The sequence below is a fragment of the Leptonychotes weddellii genome, chromosome 13, assembly GCF_054177405.1.
Source record: "Leptonychotes weddellii isolate Sample4059 chromosome 13, ASM5417740v2, whole genome shotgun sequence".
Classification (NCBI taxonomy): domain Eukaryota; kingdom Metazoa; phylum Chordata; class Mammalia; order Carnivora; family Phocidae; genus Leptonychotes; species Leptonychotes weddellii.
In genome coordinates, this window is record NC_138381.1 from 15617842 (window position 1) to 15637737 (window position 19896).

Consider the following 19896-nt stretch of genomic DNA (forward strand, 5'->3'; position numbering starts at 1 on the left):
TTCTGGATCTACATGTGGGGCCACAACAAGAGCAGAAATGACAACATGCAGACTTGATCCTTCTGTGAGTACCGAAGACAGATGAATTCGTCTACAGCCTCAAGCTCTCACCTCCCTCCTTCCCTCGCTAAGGCACCTATCCAAAAGAGCTATTTCTAGGCTACTTTTTATCCAGGCACTACAAAAACTTGGACTCTGCTGAACTAAGTCAGAACCCACCATGTAACCTAAGTGGTCAGTTCATATTTTTGGCAAAGTATATGCTATCAATCTTTGACCTACTGTTGCTTATATGATGACCCAAAATGGCTTGGGCTAAATGGAATACTGCATGGAATCTGCAGGTTTTCCTCCTCCCCACTGAGTTAAGTTTTGGGAGAGGAAATCAGATATGCACTCAGAAAGCTCTGTTCTGGAAACCATCAGGATAGTATTAAAGTGACAGAATCCCTGGAAAGGGTATTTATGGGGAAACATCATAAACTACAAGAACTTGGATGTGCCATGGTTAATCTCAGAATCAAATCTAAAAGCAATTAGGACTTCCCGTACCAGGTTCCTCTCACAGATCCAGTTAATGGGACTAATCAGTTTCTGGAAACTAAGAGTGCAGTAGAGAACACTGATTTTGAATAATAGCCTCATTTTACCTTCTATTGAGAATTGAATTGGCAACCTATAATCTAGCTCCATTTACACGAGATAGTTTTTATTAAAATCTTTCTTTTTTATAGATTTCTTTCTAAATGACCATGGAGAACAACGTATGCCAACAACTGCATTTGTGACCCATTACACTGCTCTTACTACCCGCAGCAGGGGAGGAGGCAAGACTCCGCTTCTCCAGGCAGATCATGCACAAGACCCAGCCCAGGAGCTGAAATCAGGTTTCTACTGCTGAGTGAGTGTGTGTGTGTGTGTGTGTGTTCACATGTGCGTTCCATAGGACAAGAGGCACGTTAATTAATCAAGAGACAAGTTATCAACTGCTAGTCAGCTGATTTAAATAAATTTCCCAGCTTTTCATCGGAATAGACGATTGTGCCCAACAGCCTATCCTAGTGGCCCCGTTTATCTCATTAAGACGGAGCAATCAATTATGTGTAAACTGTGAAAGTTTCAATCTGCTTTTAAAGACGATAAACAGTTTGGTACTATCACAGATTCTCCAGGATTCGCTCACACCCTGCTAAACCGTTAACTCGGCGTATTTTTAGGTAGATACAGTGAAGTCCAGAAGGACTGTACTCCTTTTTGTCTTAGAGAGGACTCCTGTGTGGCCAGCCGGGAAGTGACCCCAGTGCGTATTGTCTGTTCGTATATGCCAATGTACAGTATTCCTAAACCACCTGCTGTGGTTCCATCGGTGAGAACCAGAGGTTGTTCATTAAAGCTACAAAAACCAAAGCACTACCATGGAAAGAGATGTTCGCCAGGAGGGTTAAGGCAACGTGGTGCATAGTGCCCCAAGGGGTGGGGGTGCAGCTGAGCGCTCATCCATGGGGGAGAATTATGTAAGTTGAGGCGCATTGACATCACCGAATAGTAGGTAATTATTAACAGGTCCCAGAGGAAGGACCACAAGCGAAAAATATCGAATTGCTAAGTGATGTGTTCATGAGATCCCAGGTGTGTGTGTGTGCACGTGTGTGCGCGTCCCATGCATGTTTGTGGGAGCACAGGGGATGGAATGAGAGGGTACGTCCCAGAGTAGCTCCAGTAGGAGACAGCACATGTGGGGCTGGCAGGCAGGGGCAGGAGAGGGTGCAAAAGAGGGGAAAAAACCATGGTTAAGAGATGGAACTGGAAAACACACTTTCATCAAACCTGCCTCAGTTTCTAATGTAGCCATCAGGTAAGTTGGCTTACTGCAGCCGAAAGATCACCAGGTACATGGGAAGCATTTAAGAATGACTACTACCCAGTCTTTATTTAAACAAAGCCAAACTCATATTTTTAATTCACGACTGGGGTGGGGGTGGGGGGAAGGTAAGAACACGGCAGCGGCAGGGGCCACAGGACCTCATTCAGATGGGTCACTCTGTCCTGCCACTTAGCTCTCACCATGGAACCCAGGGCTCTCATAATTCACTTTATCCTGTCACTTAATATCCTCAGCTATCACAACACTCCAGTGCTAACAGCAGATTCCAAGGCTCCAGTGAAATGCAAAAATGGATGGTGGAGAATGCTCATTAGCCCTGAATTCTATTAAAATTCTTTAATGAAATGATCTTGTCCACCTTGCAGCTCTGCTTCTGGTAGAAGTTACTAGTGCACAGTAGGAAACAGGCTAGTTCAATTAAGAATTTCCTGAAGTCTACTGGAGGCTGAGCCTGGCCACCCAACACATGACTTGCACATAAATCACTATAGTTCAGTACCTTATACTGGGCTCATTTTTGCTGATTGTCAATTTGATTTTCCTGTGTGCAATGCTGAGCATTAAAGTCTAACAATATAACTGAATTTTTCCTCTTTAAGTCCACATCCTGCCGAAAATCAGCAATTGCATGTGTAAAGGTATTCTCAAGTAATAAGCAGTTACAATAAACCTAACAATGGTGACACAATAAGGAAAATTCTTCAGGGCGCCTGGGTGGCTCAGTTGGTTAAGCAACTGCCTTCGGATCAGGTCATGATCCTGGAGTCCCGGAATCGAGTCCCACATCGGGCTCCCTGCTCGGCAGGGGGTCTGCTTCTCCCTCTGACCCTCCCCCCTCTCACGTGCTCTCTCTCATTCTCTCTCTCTCTCAAATAAATAAAATCTTAAAAAAAAAAAAAAAAAGTTCTTCAAAGAGCTACAGCGGCTCAAAGCATCAACTCTTAAGCTAAGCCTGTCTCTAGGGGTCAAGCAAAAACCAGGCAATTAAAGTACACAGTCCTAGTCAAGTTACCCCAAAATAGGAATACTAAAAATTATTTAAAATAATGACTAAGAGTAACAGATACTTGGCTCAGAGAAACCATTTTTTTTCTAGACCTTTTAAACTTCTTAAATACGTCCTCTCCTCTCTCCCCCCAAATTATATGAACACTTGTTCATTCCCGTGAGCAGAGACTCTTATGGCAGAGCAAGGTCACTGGTTCATGCTCATGACACAGAGAATCTAACCCAGTGTGGAAAATCTGGTCCGGGAAATGGACAAGAGAGGGGGGCCTTGCGCACGCCCAGGAATCCACATGCGTAACTGCGTGCAGTTCCTGGGGCTTCTCTATTCTCCTCCAAACCAATTATTTTACCCAAGCATTCTAACAAATAAGAAAAGCTGACCAGGAGCACAAACATTGAAGATAGAAATATGTTCTAGTATATGTGCGGCCGCAGTAAGTGTGGCAGGAATATTTTTTTTTTTTTTTTAAGTAGGCTCCACACCCAGTGTGGAGCCCAACACAGGGTTCGAAGTCATGACCCTGATATCAAGACCTGAGCAGAGATCAAGAAGCTGGCTGAACCACCCAAGTGCCCCAGAAATATATTTTAAACAGTCAAATTAAATGCTCTTTATCGAAGTCTGACAGCATTCCTAATAAAACTATATGGGATGAAAAATCGTTGTTTTACCCACTACCTTTGAACAACGTGAGAGTAGTTTACAGTAAGAAACATGTATAGCTCTGTAGCACAAAGAAGTTGATCTTACCCAAAAAAGAAAAAAAAAAAAAGCTCATCTTATCCAAAAAAGAAAAAAGAAAAAAGGGTATAGTTACCATTATGCAAAACGTTAAAACCAACCCACAGTTTTGCCATTAATGTCTGATCAAGGGGATCATTACCGTTGGCTCCTCACCACCTGTGACAGTTGATGACCGCGCTCTCCTAGTTGGGGCACTGGGCTGTTGATGACAATTTACATCAGTGAAATGCACTTAGGGAGACCACCCACTGCTTACTGAATCAGGAATCACTGCAGCCAATAAGGTAGGTGACATGAATCAGAATTCCTGAAATCCACCGTGTCCAAATAAAGCTGAGCAACCACTCACTGATGACCAGAAGAAAAACAGGGACATGATCACCCTCCCACCCAGAGAAGGCTCAGGTTGTAGCTGTGATTCTGGAAAACAATGAACTGCAACCTCAGGAATGTGAGAGGTCTTACTTGAAACAACCACTCTGGTTTTGCCCCTACTGTTAAATAATTAAGCAGATTCTTAAATCTGCCAAACTCAAAATTTGAGTAAAGGCCACCAGTGATCAATGAGTTGACAGCTTTATAGAGTGCAGGGAAAGAGGGAGGAATCAACAACAGTTTTCAAAGAGAGTGAGCTCTTTGTAGATAAAATTGACATTGATTTTGAAAAGGAGGGAAAGTGCCCTTAATTCATCAAGGAAAATCACAGAATCATCAGGTTGAGGATGATCCCCTCCCCAGGCTATCACAGCTGATTAGTCTGGTTTTTGGAGAGGCCTGTACTAAAACCATTCCAGAAAGGATGCTCTTGTCAAGCTTCTGATCAACCAGCGCATTCTACGTGCGCCACAACTCACTCTACCAGGTTGATTACTCAGCTAAGCAGCATACTCATGAATTCATGCTGTCACCATAAAAGACTAAAACACAGGCAACAATATGCTTTGAAGTAAAAATGTACACGATGGGGAAGACACCACGACTGCACAAAAACTGTAAGTACAATCTTTTTTCCTTTAACTTCATACACGATAAAGTATTAGCGCCCCCAAAATGATCAAGGATTTGTACTAATAAAAAAAAAAGCTGGTCAAGGTTAAACAAGTTGAACATGTTAAAACCACAAAATATTTTCTCCTCCAAAAGAAGAAACAAATTTACAAAAAACTTGGGTGCCTGGGTGGCTCAGCTGGTTAAGCGACTGCCTTCGGCTCAGGTCATGATCCTGGAGTCCCGGGATCGAGTCCCGCATCGGGCTCCCTGCTCGGCGGGGAGTCTGCTTCTCCCTCTGACCCTCCTCCCTCTCATGCTCTCTGTCTCTCATTCTCTCTCTCTCAAATAAATAAATAAAATCTTTAAAAAAAAAAAAAATTTACAAAAAACTTTTAGTGCGTACACCAGACCTCTCCCTAAGGCAGTCCTGGTCTGCCTTCCAATTTGAATATTTGTTCTTATTTTTGTCCTATATTGTCAAACACTCGTCATTCTCCCATATTTGCTGCTAGTTCTGAACATTGTGGGAGGACGGGAACAAATTAGAGCCAATCCTTTAGTTAGTAGAGCTGCCTTTATGGAGAAGGTACAGACGCTTTGTGGGTTGAGAGTTTAGGGCATTAGTGAGGGGAAAAAACCACTCTCTGCAAACCCAGAAGAGTTCTTCCTGTTCAAAGGGATTCAATATATTCTTAAGATACAGCTCACAGGAGCACAGCGTTAGTGACTAAATGAAGTTTAAAAAAAGAAAAGAATTATTAAAGCATGCTTTTAGTTAAGTTGTTTAAGTCAGGTAAGCACATCAGAATTTGGTATGAATTTGGGTGGAAAAGCAAAGCAGTGGAAAGTTTTTAGCATTTCAGAGACTTCGTGGCAATAACTCTTAGTCCTGGAAATCCACTCTCCTTGGGCAATTAATTTGCTAGGAAATGCTAAGGTCTCATTTAGACAGAGAATAGGTTTGCACAGGAAAAACTCTTCGTCTGCAGCCCAGATGATTTCAAATACAAGCCGCAAGAGCCACCCGATGGCTGGCGAGGGGGTGAGGGTTACCGGTGGCAGATGAGCCTGCTCCGCGACCGTGTCCGTGACGCTGCAGGACCGCAACCTCGAGGACGGCTCTCTCTGCTGAAGGGAGGAAAGGACATGAAGCATCATGAACACACAGGCACGGGAGCTGGGCTCGTGGCTTTAAAAAATGTCACTCAAGCCTAACTGAGTGCTCTTTGGTCTTAGAAGGTAATTAACTGAGACACCAGCTTTTCTGAGCCGTGACAGTAGTCCTTCAAGTAGCCGAGTCATCTTGCATTTTCAAGCGTTTCAGGCCCACTGGGATTCTGATTGGTCCTTAGTGAGGAGGAACAGCAAAAAGAGGAGGAAGAGGCCAAAACAAGAAAGGGGACTCCAGAGGCCAGTGTAACGCTCTAGTGCTGCTCTAAAAATGGAAACAGGAAGCTAGCAGTCTTGTGTTCTGCTTTGGGGTGCACCCGTGGGGTAAGTTCCAGTGGGATGTGAGCAGAGGGAAAAATACTGATATATGGTTATTAGACATTTATTGCACGTTACTACTGACAAAGGGTCAGCTGGAGTCTAAGTCCAGAGAACTCAAATACGGTCTTGTGCTACCCCAAAGGGTCAGGTGTTTATCATTTTAGCTTCTGAATGGAGTTGAAGTCATACAGAACAGGAATAAGGGAAATTAGCAACGTTAACCTAAAACATCGAGTGTGTGATGTATAACGTTCCTCTGACTTGTTTGTATTAATCTATATTGTTAGGAAAAAAGCCTCACAGATCCATCAGAGAACAGCAGTAGGCCCCACACACAAAGGCCAAGTGTCTAATCAGCAACTGGTTCATCCATGGGATAAGTATGTACATGGCACTCACTCATTTTTAATACTTTGCAATGAGAAGTAAAGGGGGGGGGGGGGGGCGCCTGGGTGGCTCAGTCCATGATCCCAGGGTCCTGGGATCAAGCCCCGCATCGGGCTCCCTGCTCCGTGGGAAGCCTGCTTCTCCCTCTCCCATTCCCCTGCTTGTATTCCCTCTCTCGCTGTGTCTCTCTCTGTCAAATAAATAAATAAAATATTAAAAAAAAAAAAAAAGATGTAAAGCAGGGTAAGATCAAAGAAAGACTCTGTGACAGTGATGGGGGCCTGTTCGTGTCCTTCCACAACGGTTAGCATGAAGGATTCCTTCTTTATTAAAAGGTCATGCTATTGCCCTTGAATACAGAGTGACCCTGAGAAGCAAAACTGAAGAAGAGTCCCATATTCTTCTTTTTCCAAGACATTCTTAATAGTTAAATCGGACTCAACACAATCTTAAAATAATACTGACTCCTGCACTTGGATCTTAAAGGTATTTTATGATAATTAAATGCAGGCGGGTCCCCATACGAACAACTGGAGATGCTAACTTAATACTAATGCTGAAGAAAATTATGATTTTTTACTTGGTAGACTAGAGGTGGACACCTGCTGTTCTTGAACTACTTACTACCTTTTATAGGTTTTAAATATATGGCTTCATTGCTTATGTCATTTCCATAGCAACAGTCTCAACAATTCAAATATTCCACATATAATTATTCCCCTGCCCTTTGGTATTAAATTTTTTATCTCAGTGGTATTTCTCTTTCTGAAAAGCATTTATAGAATTTTAATATAAACCCACATTAACTGAGTAATCACATCTACTCATACAATATAGGCCAATGGTGCCTTAAAATAAACACACTGTAACTGAAGTAACAATTTTGTGAACACTTACTCACTTTTACACTTGATGTGGTCCTCCCATCCACTTAGATTTGATATGGTTGTAATTATGACTATTTTTCTAGGATGCCATTTTCAGGGGAATGACTACTATCATTTACTGTAACATATCTTTAAGTTCAATTTCTTGAGTAACATCCAGACTGCATTTGTTCTCAACTTACACACAAGCAGGTATTTTTCTATGGACTTTTCTGCGTGGTTTTGTGTTGTCAAACATGGAGGTCTTCATACTGGTTTTGCTGCTTCTCACTGGGGCTTAGCCCCATCCGAAGTTTCTAGAAAGAGGTTCCCTGATGGTTGAGAACCCAAGTTCAAATGTTACCCTGAGGTCCATGCCACAACTTCATAACCTTTCTTAAGGATTTGTTCTCTGGGACTTAGAGGAGGTCTTCTGTCTCCCATTCTAACTTTGTCTCGGATGAGTCCCTTCAACATCATGCCTTCATCTGTGACATGAGAATGATACAGGGTGCAGCAGAGTACAAATTAAGAGGACTCATTAAGAGGCCCAATGTCTCTTAGGTCCCAGTGTGAAACACCACCTTTGTGATGGAGGTACTATTTATGAGCCTGTGGCTGGGAAAAGAAATTCAGGGTTAAAGCTGGTAATAATAGAAGTCATGGACCCTTATTTTCTTGAATTCTTTACAAATCAAGATTTCTCACCTGCTTGGACTAATTTTGGTATTGTCCTCTTAGGAAAGGAAGAACTCTGGGAAATGTCAGAGTTCTCTGGGAGCTGGAAGAATCTTGGTCATTATTTGCACCCAAGAGTCTCTTAAAGCAGTAAGAAATGGTAAAATATTTGCCCAACTTCGCATTCAAACGGGACTATTACTTACAATCAAAGAACCAAACTGCTCCCCATTGGAGTCTGGAGTGATCTGAAGCCTTCTGCTCAGTTCCTCAGACAGCTCCTGAGGGCTGGTCCGAGACATTGGGGAGGATGGTGGTGGGGGCAGTGATAGATTGAGGGAGTCTCCAGTGACGTTCGCTTCTTCAGAAATGGTCTCCCAAGGCTATCAAGGAAGGAGAGACGCTGGGGTAAATGGCAGGAACAAGGGATCCTCTCGTCACCTTGCCATCGATGATAACCATTATAATAACTATAACTACCATTTACCGAGCACTTAGGAGGCACACAATCTTCTCCATAACCACGAGGAAGATGTGACTACTACCCTGATGGACAGATGAGGAAAACGAGGCACAGAGAGTAACTTGCCACAGAGGACAGAGCTGGGAAGTGGCAGGACCAGGAACTGATCCAAGGAAGCCTGGCTCTAGGAGCTGCACTCTTCACCATTTTATAACACCACCTCTCTGAGCAGTGACTCACTTCTAGCACAAGTGACGACATATATGGGTTAAAAATGTTCTCAGGAATGCATTCACGAATTTCATGGATTTTCTTTTTACTCTAACTGCTGAAGAGTCACAATGAAAACAGCAGAGATGCTATAAGCTGTAATTAAATAGAGCTTTTAAGTTTCAGTGAATTTATTATCATTAATTTTGCTTTTCCAGTTTTGAGCCCTGTAACATTTTGTGAATGATCATCTTCATAACACACGGTCTGAAAAGAATGGATTTCTAGTAAGGAAACAGAGTTGTTAAGGGTGCGTGGAAGTTGCGGTCATTGCTCATTTGTTGCTCAATTCATCATTTTTCCTCCAGCAATTTACCATAAACATTTACGGGGAAGAATAATAAACCTTCCTAAATTCACCCAGATTTCTCTTTTCTTGGGAATAAATCTCATGATTGTCAACACCACTCAGTAAAAGCATGTGTGGCAACCATACAAGTTACAGGGCTCATTCAACTGCTGGAATAGGACAACCACCTTGCCATTCAGTAAGATACGGTCAGACTCTGGGGAAAAGTAAATTATAAAGTGAAAATATCTTAAGATTTCCACTACTAGAAACAATGTCATTCCCTTTTGTAATGGACAAACACACGTATTCATCAAACATGACTTTTACAAGCATTTCCTAAATGAAAGAACATCCCGACGGTCCTCAATGAGCTGGAAGACCACGATCGGTCATTATCAGACAGCATTTCCCCAGAGAAAAGAGGAGGATACGGAATCCAGCTGGGGGGCACGGAGAGGGAGAGGCCGCGGGGGGCTGGCTTACCTCCGGGCCGTCCCCGCCCTCGCTGGGCTCGGGCTCCAGGTCCTCACTGATGTGCCTGCGTGAGCGGAAGCGCCGGTGTGCCGCCTCCTGGTTGATCTGCCTGATGTTGCTGTCCGACTCGGAGGACACATCCCTGGGGGCGCGGGGCGGGTGCAAGGGAGACAGGAGAGCCGACATCGATCCCTGGCACTCGCTCACCAAGGGCCTTACCCCCACTGACATGTCAGGGTTGTCCTGTTCAACATGGACAACTAGCTGGCTGTGAAGTGGGAGAATTCTCTCCACAGAGCTTGGCTAAAGTATAGTTGAAGGTTCATATCAATCCAATAGATACAGTGTTTAAATGCATCGTGATGATGTCTTTGAGTATCTTTCAGGCATATATCGCAAAAGGTACTTTAGTATTTAAGAAATCACAGCCCTGGGGCATCTGGGTGGCTCAGTCAGTTAAGCATCTGCCTTCCTTCAGCTCAGGTCATGATCCCGGGGTCCTGGGATCGAGTCCCACATCGGGCTCCCTGCTCAGCGGGGAGTCTGCTTCTCTCTCTCCCTCTGGCCTTACCCACTGCTCATTCTCTCGCTCTAATAAATAAAATCTTAAAAAAAAAAAAAAAAAAGACAGAAAAAGAAATCACAGCCCTCCATCCGTTTACTCTAGTGATAAAGCAGGTTTCTCAAAGGACGGGTGACAGGTCTCAGACTTGGGGCCAGTCAGTCGTGACACTTCGAGGAGACTAGTAATGACAAGACAGCAACTTCTGGTCATTAACAATTGGCCAAAGAGTAGAAATAGTAGAAACTCAAAGCTGGGATCTGGAGAAAAGTGCTCCTGATCCAACATGAATTTTTTTGGTTGCTGTGGATCTCATTTTGACAGAATCTCTGAATCATGACACTGTATTTCTCCCTATTAAACCACTTTTTTTTTTTTTAAAGATTTTATCTATTTATTTGACAGGGAGAGACACAGTGAGAGAGGGAACACAAGCAGGGGGAGTGGGAGAGGGAGAAGCAGGCTTCCCGCCAAGCAGGGAGCCCAATGTGGGGCTCGATCCCAGGAGCCCGGGATCATGACCTGAGCCGAAGGCAGATGCTTAACGACTGAGCCACCCAGGCGCCCCTCTATTAAACCACTTTTAAAAATTCACACAAACATCAGGTGGTAAGTTCCCAAATCAAGGGGGATTTGAAGAACACTGTAACTTCATGCTCATTTTTTTTTTGTCATATAACTCTCTTAATTCAGGATCTGAAAGCATCAATTCAATCATGAAAAACTTTTGCAGTAAATTACAAGCAATCATCCTTTAGGAGAAATACTACTTGCTGGCTTTTAGAGTAGAAGTTTAAACATCAAAATGTTTTTTGGGGAAAACTCAAGACTCTCTCAATAAGACACCCTATTCAGTTAACAAAAATGATATTGCAAGTTAACCTTTCAAAATATTTGAAAACATTATTTCAGACTAATTAGACTGGAGTATTAATCAAGGCCCTCCTTATAGATTCTTCCTACAACACAGGTTTTAAAATATTCAAATATACTCTTTAACTTATACTACATCCCAATAAAAAGCCTGTTGGGCCCCTGTAACAGTGAATAGTTTGAGACTAATACCACTGCATGCAAATAAACAGGTGAATCTTGGGGCGCCTGGGTAGCTCAGTTGGTTAAGTGTCTGCCTTTGGCTCAGGTCATGATCCCAGGGTCCTGGAATGGAGCCCTGAGTTGGGCTCCCTGCTCTCCGGGGAGCCTGCTTCTCCTTCTCCCCCACTTGTGCTAACTCTCTGTCTCTCAAATAAATAAAATCTTATAAATAAATAAATAAATAAATAGGTGACTCTTCAATGCCTGTTTCTGAGATAGTTTAAGTATTTCCAACAAACATCTTTACATTATTAACTTCTGGTAAACATGGTAATATGAACATGGAGTGACTGTGTGCATGCGATGTACCAGGTCCTTATACATACTGCACTGTTAACTAGAGACTTCTGAGAGGTTGGGAAGAAATGAGGTTTTAATATCACTACGCTTGTATTTTTTATCTCTTATAAGTATATGAAATTCCATTGCTTTGGAAGGGCTTACTTTTAAAAAGGGGACATTTAAAATCAATTATGCAAATCTTTCTTATCCCACAGGCTCATATAATTAGTAATCGATGTGAACCAGAAACAACTAAATAGCATAAAGATACCTCTGATTTTGAAATTCTAATCCCAGGCTTTTACCATCTTTAGTGATAAAGTGAAAATGTTCACTTTACAAAGGAGGTCTTTTGCAGGTCATTAAGCAATTGAATGAGAGGGTTTTTGAAAGTGGAAATTTAAAGAGTCACTAATGGGACGATGAATGTTTAAAAATATTTCTGAGCTTACAGATTAAAAGAGAAAATGATTTTATTGGGGGCAAGCAAATATTTTAGGAAACGGTTATTTCAATTTTCTTCAGTCGTTAATTTCATATATATATTCTTCACTTGACTTTCATGGGAAATATACAAGTGGATAAAGGCACGATAAACCATCAGTTTATCAAGTTCAGTGCCAATTAAGATCAGTGCGAGATCACTCACATTCACATACGTCAGCTACTGCAATGATGAGCAGAGTTACTGAGATAGGATTACATTGTTGCTATGACAGAAGATGTACAAAGTATTTTAGAAAGAGAGGTAATGGAATTAAGTAAGTATCACAAGTTCATCTTCATTTATAACCTTAATTTCATTCCTTCACCATGTTTTTAAAATTGTATTTTTTAAAGATTTTTATTTTGAGAGAGAGAGGAAACACGAGGGGGAGGGGCAGAGGGAGAGAGAATCTCAAGCACATTCTGTGCCGAGTGTGGAGCCGACATAAGGCTCGATCCCAAGGACCCCGAGATCACAACCCAAGCTGAAACCAAGAGTCAGGTGTTCAAGCAACTGTGCCACCCAGGTGCCCCGAAAATTGTGTTTTTTTACAGTAAAAAGCTTACAGCTGACATTTAAAATAGGGTCAAGGAGAATTCTAAAATTCAGGGTATTTTAAAAGCCACCCTCAGACTTGAGAGAGCTGGGAGCAGCACTCTGCGGTCAGCCTTCCATTCTGGAATTCTATATCCAGGCCTAGACAGTTCACTAAACCGTGTGCCTGTGATGACTTTCAGAAGTGATTCATTTGTACTCATTTGTTCAGCTAGGAGGCATTTTGCTGAGCTCCTACTCTGGGCGAGGCGCTTAAGGGGCAGATCTGTGACCAAGAAAACACAGTCCTGGCTCCAACAGGCAAGTGGAGCATTGGGGAGCACCAGCCTTCCAGTGAGACCTGAACAGAAGTACAGCTCCTCCAGAGGAAGGCAGAGGAGGCTGACCTCTAAAGGCAGCCAGAAGGAAGGGGACCTTCTAGTTTTGTTCCGGTTTTTGGGCAGGGATGGGGGCAGCGCATTACTGCATCCACAGGGCCGAGGAGAGTAATCAGAAAGCAGCTGTGTATGGTCCAGCCACTCGACACACTGGGGGTTTATCACTGTGGGTGGGGAATCTGGCAAGAGACAGGGTGGAGAAGGAGCCTGAAGAACAGCCGGAGGGCAATGAGCTGTCATGGAGATTTTTCAAGGGGTTGAAGTTTGGAGCACAGGCCTAGTGAACTGGAGACAGGGGTCACTACGACAGTCTTAATTCTTTGCTTTAGCACATGGTTATCACTGTCTCATTTCCTCAGATAGAGTGAGCCTTCAATAAAGATACTTCTTGGGGCGCCTGGGTGGCTCAGCTGGTTAAGCATCTGCCTGGGGCTCAGATCATGACCCCAGGGTTCTGGGATTGAGCCCCACGTCGGGCTTCCTGCACAGTGGGGAGCCTGCGTCTCCCTCTCCTTCTGCTCTTCCCTGCCCTGCTCATGCTCTCTCTCCTAAATAAATAAAACATCTTAAAAAAAAATAGACACTTTTTAATATCAATTTCCCCTCAAAGAGTGCAGCAGTGTTCTGCAAACACTGAATTATGAAAATAATTATTTTTTAATTAGAACAATACTTTAAAATACTTCTGGAAGGCTTGAGGGCTTCTGGCCAAACCAAGTAAAGTTAAGGAGAAAGCACCTCAAATTCTCAAAACAGTTCAGATGGGACGAAGAGGTTACTGTGGAAACTAACTCTTCATATCTAACTTTTCTCTCGTTTTCTAGAAGCCAGGCCTGTTGGAGAGGAGGCACTCCCTGGGCCCCACCTGAGCTATGCTGATGTCCTTCCTGGTTCACCCTCTTTGGCAGAGCTGCCTCACGGATGGGGACAGTCATGCCACTGACCACTCCCTAAACTACATGTGAACCTGAACTTGGATTAAGAGCTGCATTTTTCCCATGTCGGTCTGGACAACTGATGAGCCAGCACGGTGGAAATGATCTCTTTTGTTTTGGTTTAGTTCTTTGTGCAGTGCCACCAAGGTGGTATGTTTCCAAAAACATATGAAGTCTTTTCTCAGGAATTTCCTCATTAGAGTTTCACAACTCTGGGAGATAGAGAAAGCAAGGATTTCCACTTAATAGACTTCAGTCTGCATGATTATAATGAAGGCGAGTATTTTTTCCATGTACATATGGCCATTAGTATTTCTTTGTGAGCTGCTAGTGGTCACTTTTCTACAGAGGTCATAGGACACTCTGGTCCCCACAGAGTGCTATGTGTCCAGTGATGTTTAGTAAAGGAAGATAATGGTGCCTTACTCAGGGTATGGCTACCAAGATTCTGGATTCAAGATTCCCGATCACTACATGTAACCAAGCTGAAGTTGGGAGGTGCGGTGTCCAGTTTTTTTTAAACTACAAATAGCTAGAGTAGTCAAATGGCTTAAAATAGTTTCACAATAGCTATGGTCATTAATCAAAGGGGAATAGTAAAAAATAAAATAAAAATAAAAGAATTAACTAAACCATTTCCATGGGAAAGAAGAGCTCATTATCATCTGGATGTTTGGATATTTACACTGCCCTGTGACTAATGAGCTGGGTCTAAAGCTGACCAAGCACAGCTGATATTCACAGGAACCCACCTGGGGGATTAGGAAGGATTGGATTCATTGGTGTAGATTCGGCAAGCTTTCTCTCTAACTCAAACAAAACCTGGACGACCACTTCTTGGCTACCTTCTCCATCCACGGTCATAAGCAGACTCTCTCTGGAACATCTAAAGAGGCTTACTGACAATACCATCCATCACACTGCTAATACCACTTGTTTAAAAACCATCATTAGTGAATTTCTTTCAGAGTCTGGGTTAAAGAGAAAAATGATCTCACTTAATATACTTGCTTTTATTACATATTAAAATTATATAACTCATTGATAATTACCCTCCTTGTCTTGGCTGCTAGGGAGCTCAAATTTTCAAAGATAATTTCTTCCTTTTCCTTCCTTTAGTATTTTGTTTTGCCGTTTATCGTATGCTAATAGTTTTAGGTCTTGCTGCATACCATGATTTAAAAGCAAGCTGCTTCAAATCCTTTTTTAACATAGCTGAGGTTTAACTAGTGTTTATTTTCTACCATCAAATACAAACCGCTGTGTGAACAAAACAGTAATCAATTCACTGCATCCCTGAGGCTGGTGATGGATGAGAATAAACAGTAATGACTAATTCTGAGTTTGCAACCCTCCCATGGGTGTCTAGTGAGATCAAGTGGGTGATTAATAAATTTCCCCAAAAGGAAAAAATAAGTTGTGTTCCCAAATCAAATAATTAAAGGGAATAAAAATCCAAAAACTTCAGAGAAAATTGCACAGCCTCTCTCCACCTGCTGTTTTTCATTCTGGGTTAGTCAGGAGAGGAAGAGGAGTACGAGGGAAGTGATAGCATTACTGTCCTTAAGATAAATCTGGGAAAAATAACCTGTATTTCATGAGCCTGTATACAAAGGCACACAAAGTGAATTAGCCTATACTTAAGACAGGCGAACATGAAACAAAACCAAGAGCTGCTTCTTTAGCACACGTGAATTCTGATGGGCTCCCGAGCTCTTTAACTAAATGAAAAGGAACACAAGACTACCCGCTTTTTCTGATGCAGGACTAATTTCCCTACTTGCCCCCAAGGGGCCACCAAACCCCACCACACCCCAGCCGCTGAGTGCAGACGCATTCCTGTCCACGGGTACTCACATCAGGCTCGGTCGGTGCCATTGAGTGGTCCGGTTGTTGTGGTTCACATAATAGGTACGACCGAGATTGTCCACCTTCTCTTCCCAGCCGGGGGGCAGTGGAGGGGGAGGGAGCTCCTCCTGGTGCTGAGAGGCCGAGTCATTCGAGTCCACGACCTCCCAGCCATGCTGTGGAAGAAAAGCAAATGAAGATCGTTGAGGTGGGCCCTTTGGACATGAGGAAAAACAATCATGGTGTACTCTGGGTCCTTCTTCTTTGCTCCTTGGCACTGTGGCTCTTTCAGTGGCTTCATGCGCCATGTGTGAAGAAATTCCCAAAAAGGGCAAAAAAAAAATAATAATAATTCTAGAAGAGTCTTAAGAAAAAAAAATTCTGAGCAATGACCAATTAATTGTGCTGCCTTTGAACGTGACCACACCGTACACAGCAACACAGCTTTGGATACGTATAGTGTGTTAAGTCACGTTACGCTCTTTCCGCACACAGATTTGTTATTTTGACCTGAAGGCCTTCAGGGCGGTGCAAAGCCATGCCAGGGACATGGGTCATGTTACCACTGTGGTCTTTTCGACACCTCCACGAGGTGAGGGGGAGCCGGGGCGATGAGCCACACCACATGTGTGTTCTTACAGAGATCCTGCCCTGAGGGGCCGAGAGGCCCAGGCTCCATCACTCCCCAGGGAGGATGACACTTGGGGGGCAGGGGGGGAGATCTGGAAGCCCGTCAGGCTCCCACTCTGCAACGAGTCCAGTCATGAGAGCAGAAGTCCAGAAGCTGCTTTCTGCTTAGGCCTTCCCCACTTGCTGCCACCCCATTAACAGGCTTCACGGTACCAGAGTTACAAATTTTTGCAACACATATTTTAGGCATTAAGTATTCCTTCCTAACATCCCCTAGTAAAGTCACTGGAAAATCAAAGTAATTCACTGGTTAGTGCAGCTGGAAAGCTATAAGAGTGTAAAAAATTCCTTGGGTTTGAGATAAATATCTGCCGATGTGCTCATGAAATCTTGACATTCGTACATGCCTACCCCCCGCTTCGCTCCTCCCCACAGGGAGAAAGCGCACAAGTGAAACGCTGCCTGGAAATGCGGCCACTTGGCATGGGGAGGGCTCCGAAGACGTGCCCCTAACACATAATTCACATAGCACGTATATGCCACAGCTGCAAACAGATGTGCAAATAAGCACCAGAGGGGCCCCGTATAATGCACATTTCCAGAACAACAGGACAACTTGTCTAACACAACAGCACTGTCTGAAGCATGAGCAGGGAAGGTACAGTGGGACCCGTGATGTAGGAATGGAACTAAGGAGTTGTAAGGGGCAGCTATGCCAGGAGGGAAGAAAAAGTTCCTCTGGACAGCTAGTTCCAAAATGGATTTTCTAGAGGAGAGCTTTCCTAATGCATCACCTGTGGGCCAAACACATAAGAACCTTGGAAAAGCTTTTCTAAATCATTTCCTCCACTTTGAAGCAATTCCAAACACCACAATGAAATTTACAATGAGCTGAAAGTCCAAAGAAGTAAGAGGATAAGGGGCGCCTGGGAAGCTCAGTCGGTTAGGCGTCTGCCTTCGGCTCAGGTCATGATCCCAGGGTCCCAGGATCGAGCCCCGCATCGGGCTCCCTGCTCGGCAGGAAGCCTGCTTCTCCCTCTCCCACTCCCCCTGCTTGTGTTCCTGCTCTTGCTCTCTCTCTGTCAAATAAATAAATAAAATCTTAAAAAAAAAAAGAAAGAAAGAGGAGGATGAAATATGGTGAGCAGAATTTCACATAGGGGTGGTGCTGTTCATGAAATGCGGGTACAGCATTTTATAAATAAAGAGAAGTCTCTTCAATTATCAGTGCTGTAACATAAAATGAAAAGTTTATCTTTTTTTTTTTTTTAACCAAAGCCAAACACATCAGTAGGATTCAAAGACCCAGGTAAGTTTTTTCATAGTTAATTTATTTCCTTCAATTATAAAGTCTTAAATGAAATATTAGTATGATCTTGGGCAAAGAAACCAGATCAAGGCCTGCAGCTCTGCAACTTACCTCCATGTCTTCCCTCTGCTCACTGTTTTCTTCATCTTGACCTCCATTTTTTGGCATATAGGCCATTTTCAATCGCAAAAATCCCTTAACTCGAGATTTATGACTGTGTGATGGAAGAAAATTGGTTATAAAGGATATGACTTGGTTACATCATTCATATTTATGATGACTTAAAAAAAAAAAAAAAAGATGCAAAAGGCAAAGAACCTGAAATTTTCCTCAGAGAAAACCAATGACCGAAACGTGAAGGACACATGTACCCCAAAGCCTCACCTTCTTGGTCTAAGGAGAAAATCCTTAAATGTGTAGGGTCGCTCCATGGTCGGATCTTCCGTCTATAGGAAGAAAAAGTAAGTTTCAAACTCCTGATACTGTTGTATTTTAGATACACCAAACTGGGTTGCAGAGAACACACACTGGTGTTTTAGAACGTGGGAAGGTAAAAACGGGGTTGGTTCCTCAACCGGTATTTGACAATTATTTTATAGGTCAACAAAACTTTACCCAAGATCCACTAGATGTCACTATCAACACCCATTTTTAGGAGCCAATCCCAGCGTTAGACAAATGACAAAATTACAGTCGTCATTGCCAAGTCTAATTTCTAACTACAGGGTGCAGGCCTCAATCTCACTGCTGATTAATTTTGGAGAACCAGTGGTCACTGGTGCCTTCTTGTCCCTGTGATCCAAGAAACCTAAAAATGGAGTTAACAGGAAAATATGCCCGTGAAGGCAGTTTTGCTTTATTTTTAACATTAAAGTATCATATCATCAGCCTAAGATAACTGAAAGACTATCCCCTCCCACAGAGACCGTTCTAGGCAGCGCCATTAATCAGCCTCGTGCTGGTGCTTATTTCATGAAGCTGTGAAATGTAATTGTGATTTTTTTTTTTAAGAAATCAGTACTCACTGTGCAAAATTCATTGGTCAAAGCAAGAAGGAAGCTGGAAAAATAATTACTATTTCATTAATTTTTAAATACTACATATGTAGGGCGCCTGGGTGGCTCAGTTGGTTAGGCGACTGCCTTCGGCTCAGGTCATGATCTCGGAGTCCCAGGATCGAGTCCCACATCGGGCTCCCTGCTCGGCAGGGAGTCTGCTTCTCCCTCTGCCCCTCCCCCCTCTCATGTGCTCTCTCTCATTCTCTCTCTCTGAAATAAATAAATAAAATCTTTAAAAAATAAAAAAATTTAAAATAAATAAATAAATAAATACTACGTATGTAGAAAAACCTCAAATGACTAGGCTTTTTAATTAAAATAATGTAAAGTACTTTTGTAGCAAGAGAGACAAACCACGGTATTATGATTTATTGATTTATTATATCAGAGGGGTGTGTGTGTACGCATTTATATTTGAAATGTTACGTATTTTATGTCATTCCCTACATTAAACTCCAATGGCTTCCTACTGTGCTTATAAGAAACTGAAAATTCTTTCCTGTATGTCCTATAAGGTTAAACATACCTATAACGTCACTGTGAAGCAGTCTTTCCCTTCACCCCTTGCTCCAACCGTCCTGGCCTCATCTCTCCTGGTGCACATCCATCCAATCCTGCCCTAGCAGGTCCTTCTGCCAGACAGCTCTGGCTCCAAATGGCCTCAGCTGGCTCCACTTTACAACCCGGGTGTGAGATCCCAGGTCATATCCTCAGACACTGCATCCTAACTGCCACCCTTTGCTTCCCCTTTCCACCCTCTAATCAGAGCATCCTGGTTGATCTTCTTCCCTTTCACTATCTGAAACGATCTTGTTCATTTATTTATTTACGAATTTGTCATCTATCACTTTTAGAATTAAGCTAATGAGACTGGAGACTTGGATTTGCTCACCATTAAAATCCGTGGTGCCCAAACCATTGCCTGGCACAATGTGGGCACTCGTTCAAGCAGCTGATTAACTCGTCTGATCTACAGTAAAGTACTGAGGCCGTGAAAATTCACTATCGCTGAAGGAAGTCAATTACATTCTCTGGGCAGTCCTCTTTAAGGCAATCAAGTTAGACATTTTGGAAACATTTTCTGAAGAAAGAGGTTTCCAAACACATAACACTTATTATGGAAAATTTATTAATCAAGAATACTACTGCATTTCTTCCTTTTCTCATTTATTCAACCACAAATAGTTTTAGAACAACGGCCACGTGAAA

At 42.9% G+C, this 19896-nt stretch overlaps 1 protein-coding gene across 1 annotated transcript in view; it reads right to left on the reverse strand.

The window, feature by feature from the left end:
• NEDD4L (NEDD4 like E3 ubiquitin protein ligase) overlaps positions 1 to 19896 on the reverse strand; it is a 290602-nt gene that overhangs the window by 41800 nt on the left and 228906 nt on the right. Inside the window, exons 7-13 of the mRNA XM_081802522.1 lie at positions 18014 to 18075; positions 17741 to 17843; positions 15700 to 15866; positions 9559 to 9691; positions 8257 to 8433; positions 5682 to 5756; positions 3778 to 3837 (exon numbers count right to left, since the gene is read on the reverse strand). Coding sequence (XP_081658648.1) covers positions 3778 to 3837; positions 5682 to 5756; positions 8257 to 8433; positions 9559 to 9691; positions 15700 to 15866; positions 17741 to 17843; positions 18014 to 18075 — 777 coding nt within the window. The remainder of the gene's footprint in view (positions 1 to 3777; positions 3838 to 5681; positions 5757 to 8256; positions 8434 to 9558; positions 9692 to 15699; positions 15867 to 17740; positions 17844 to 18013; positions 18076 to 19896) is intronic.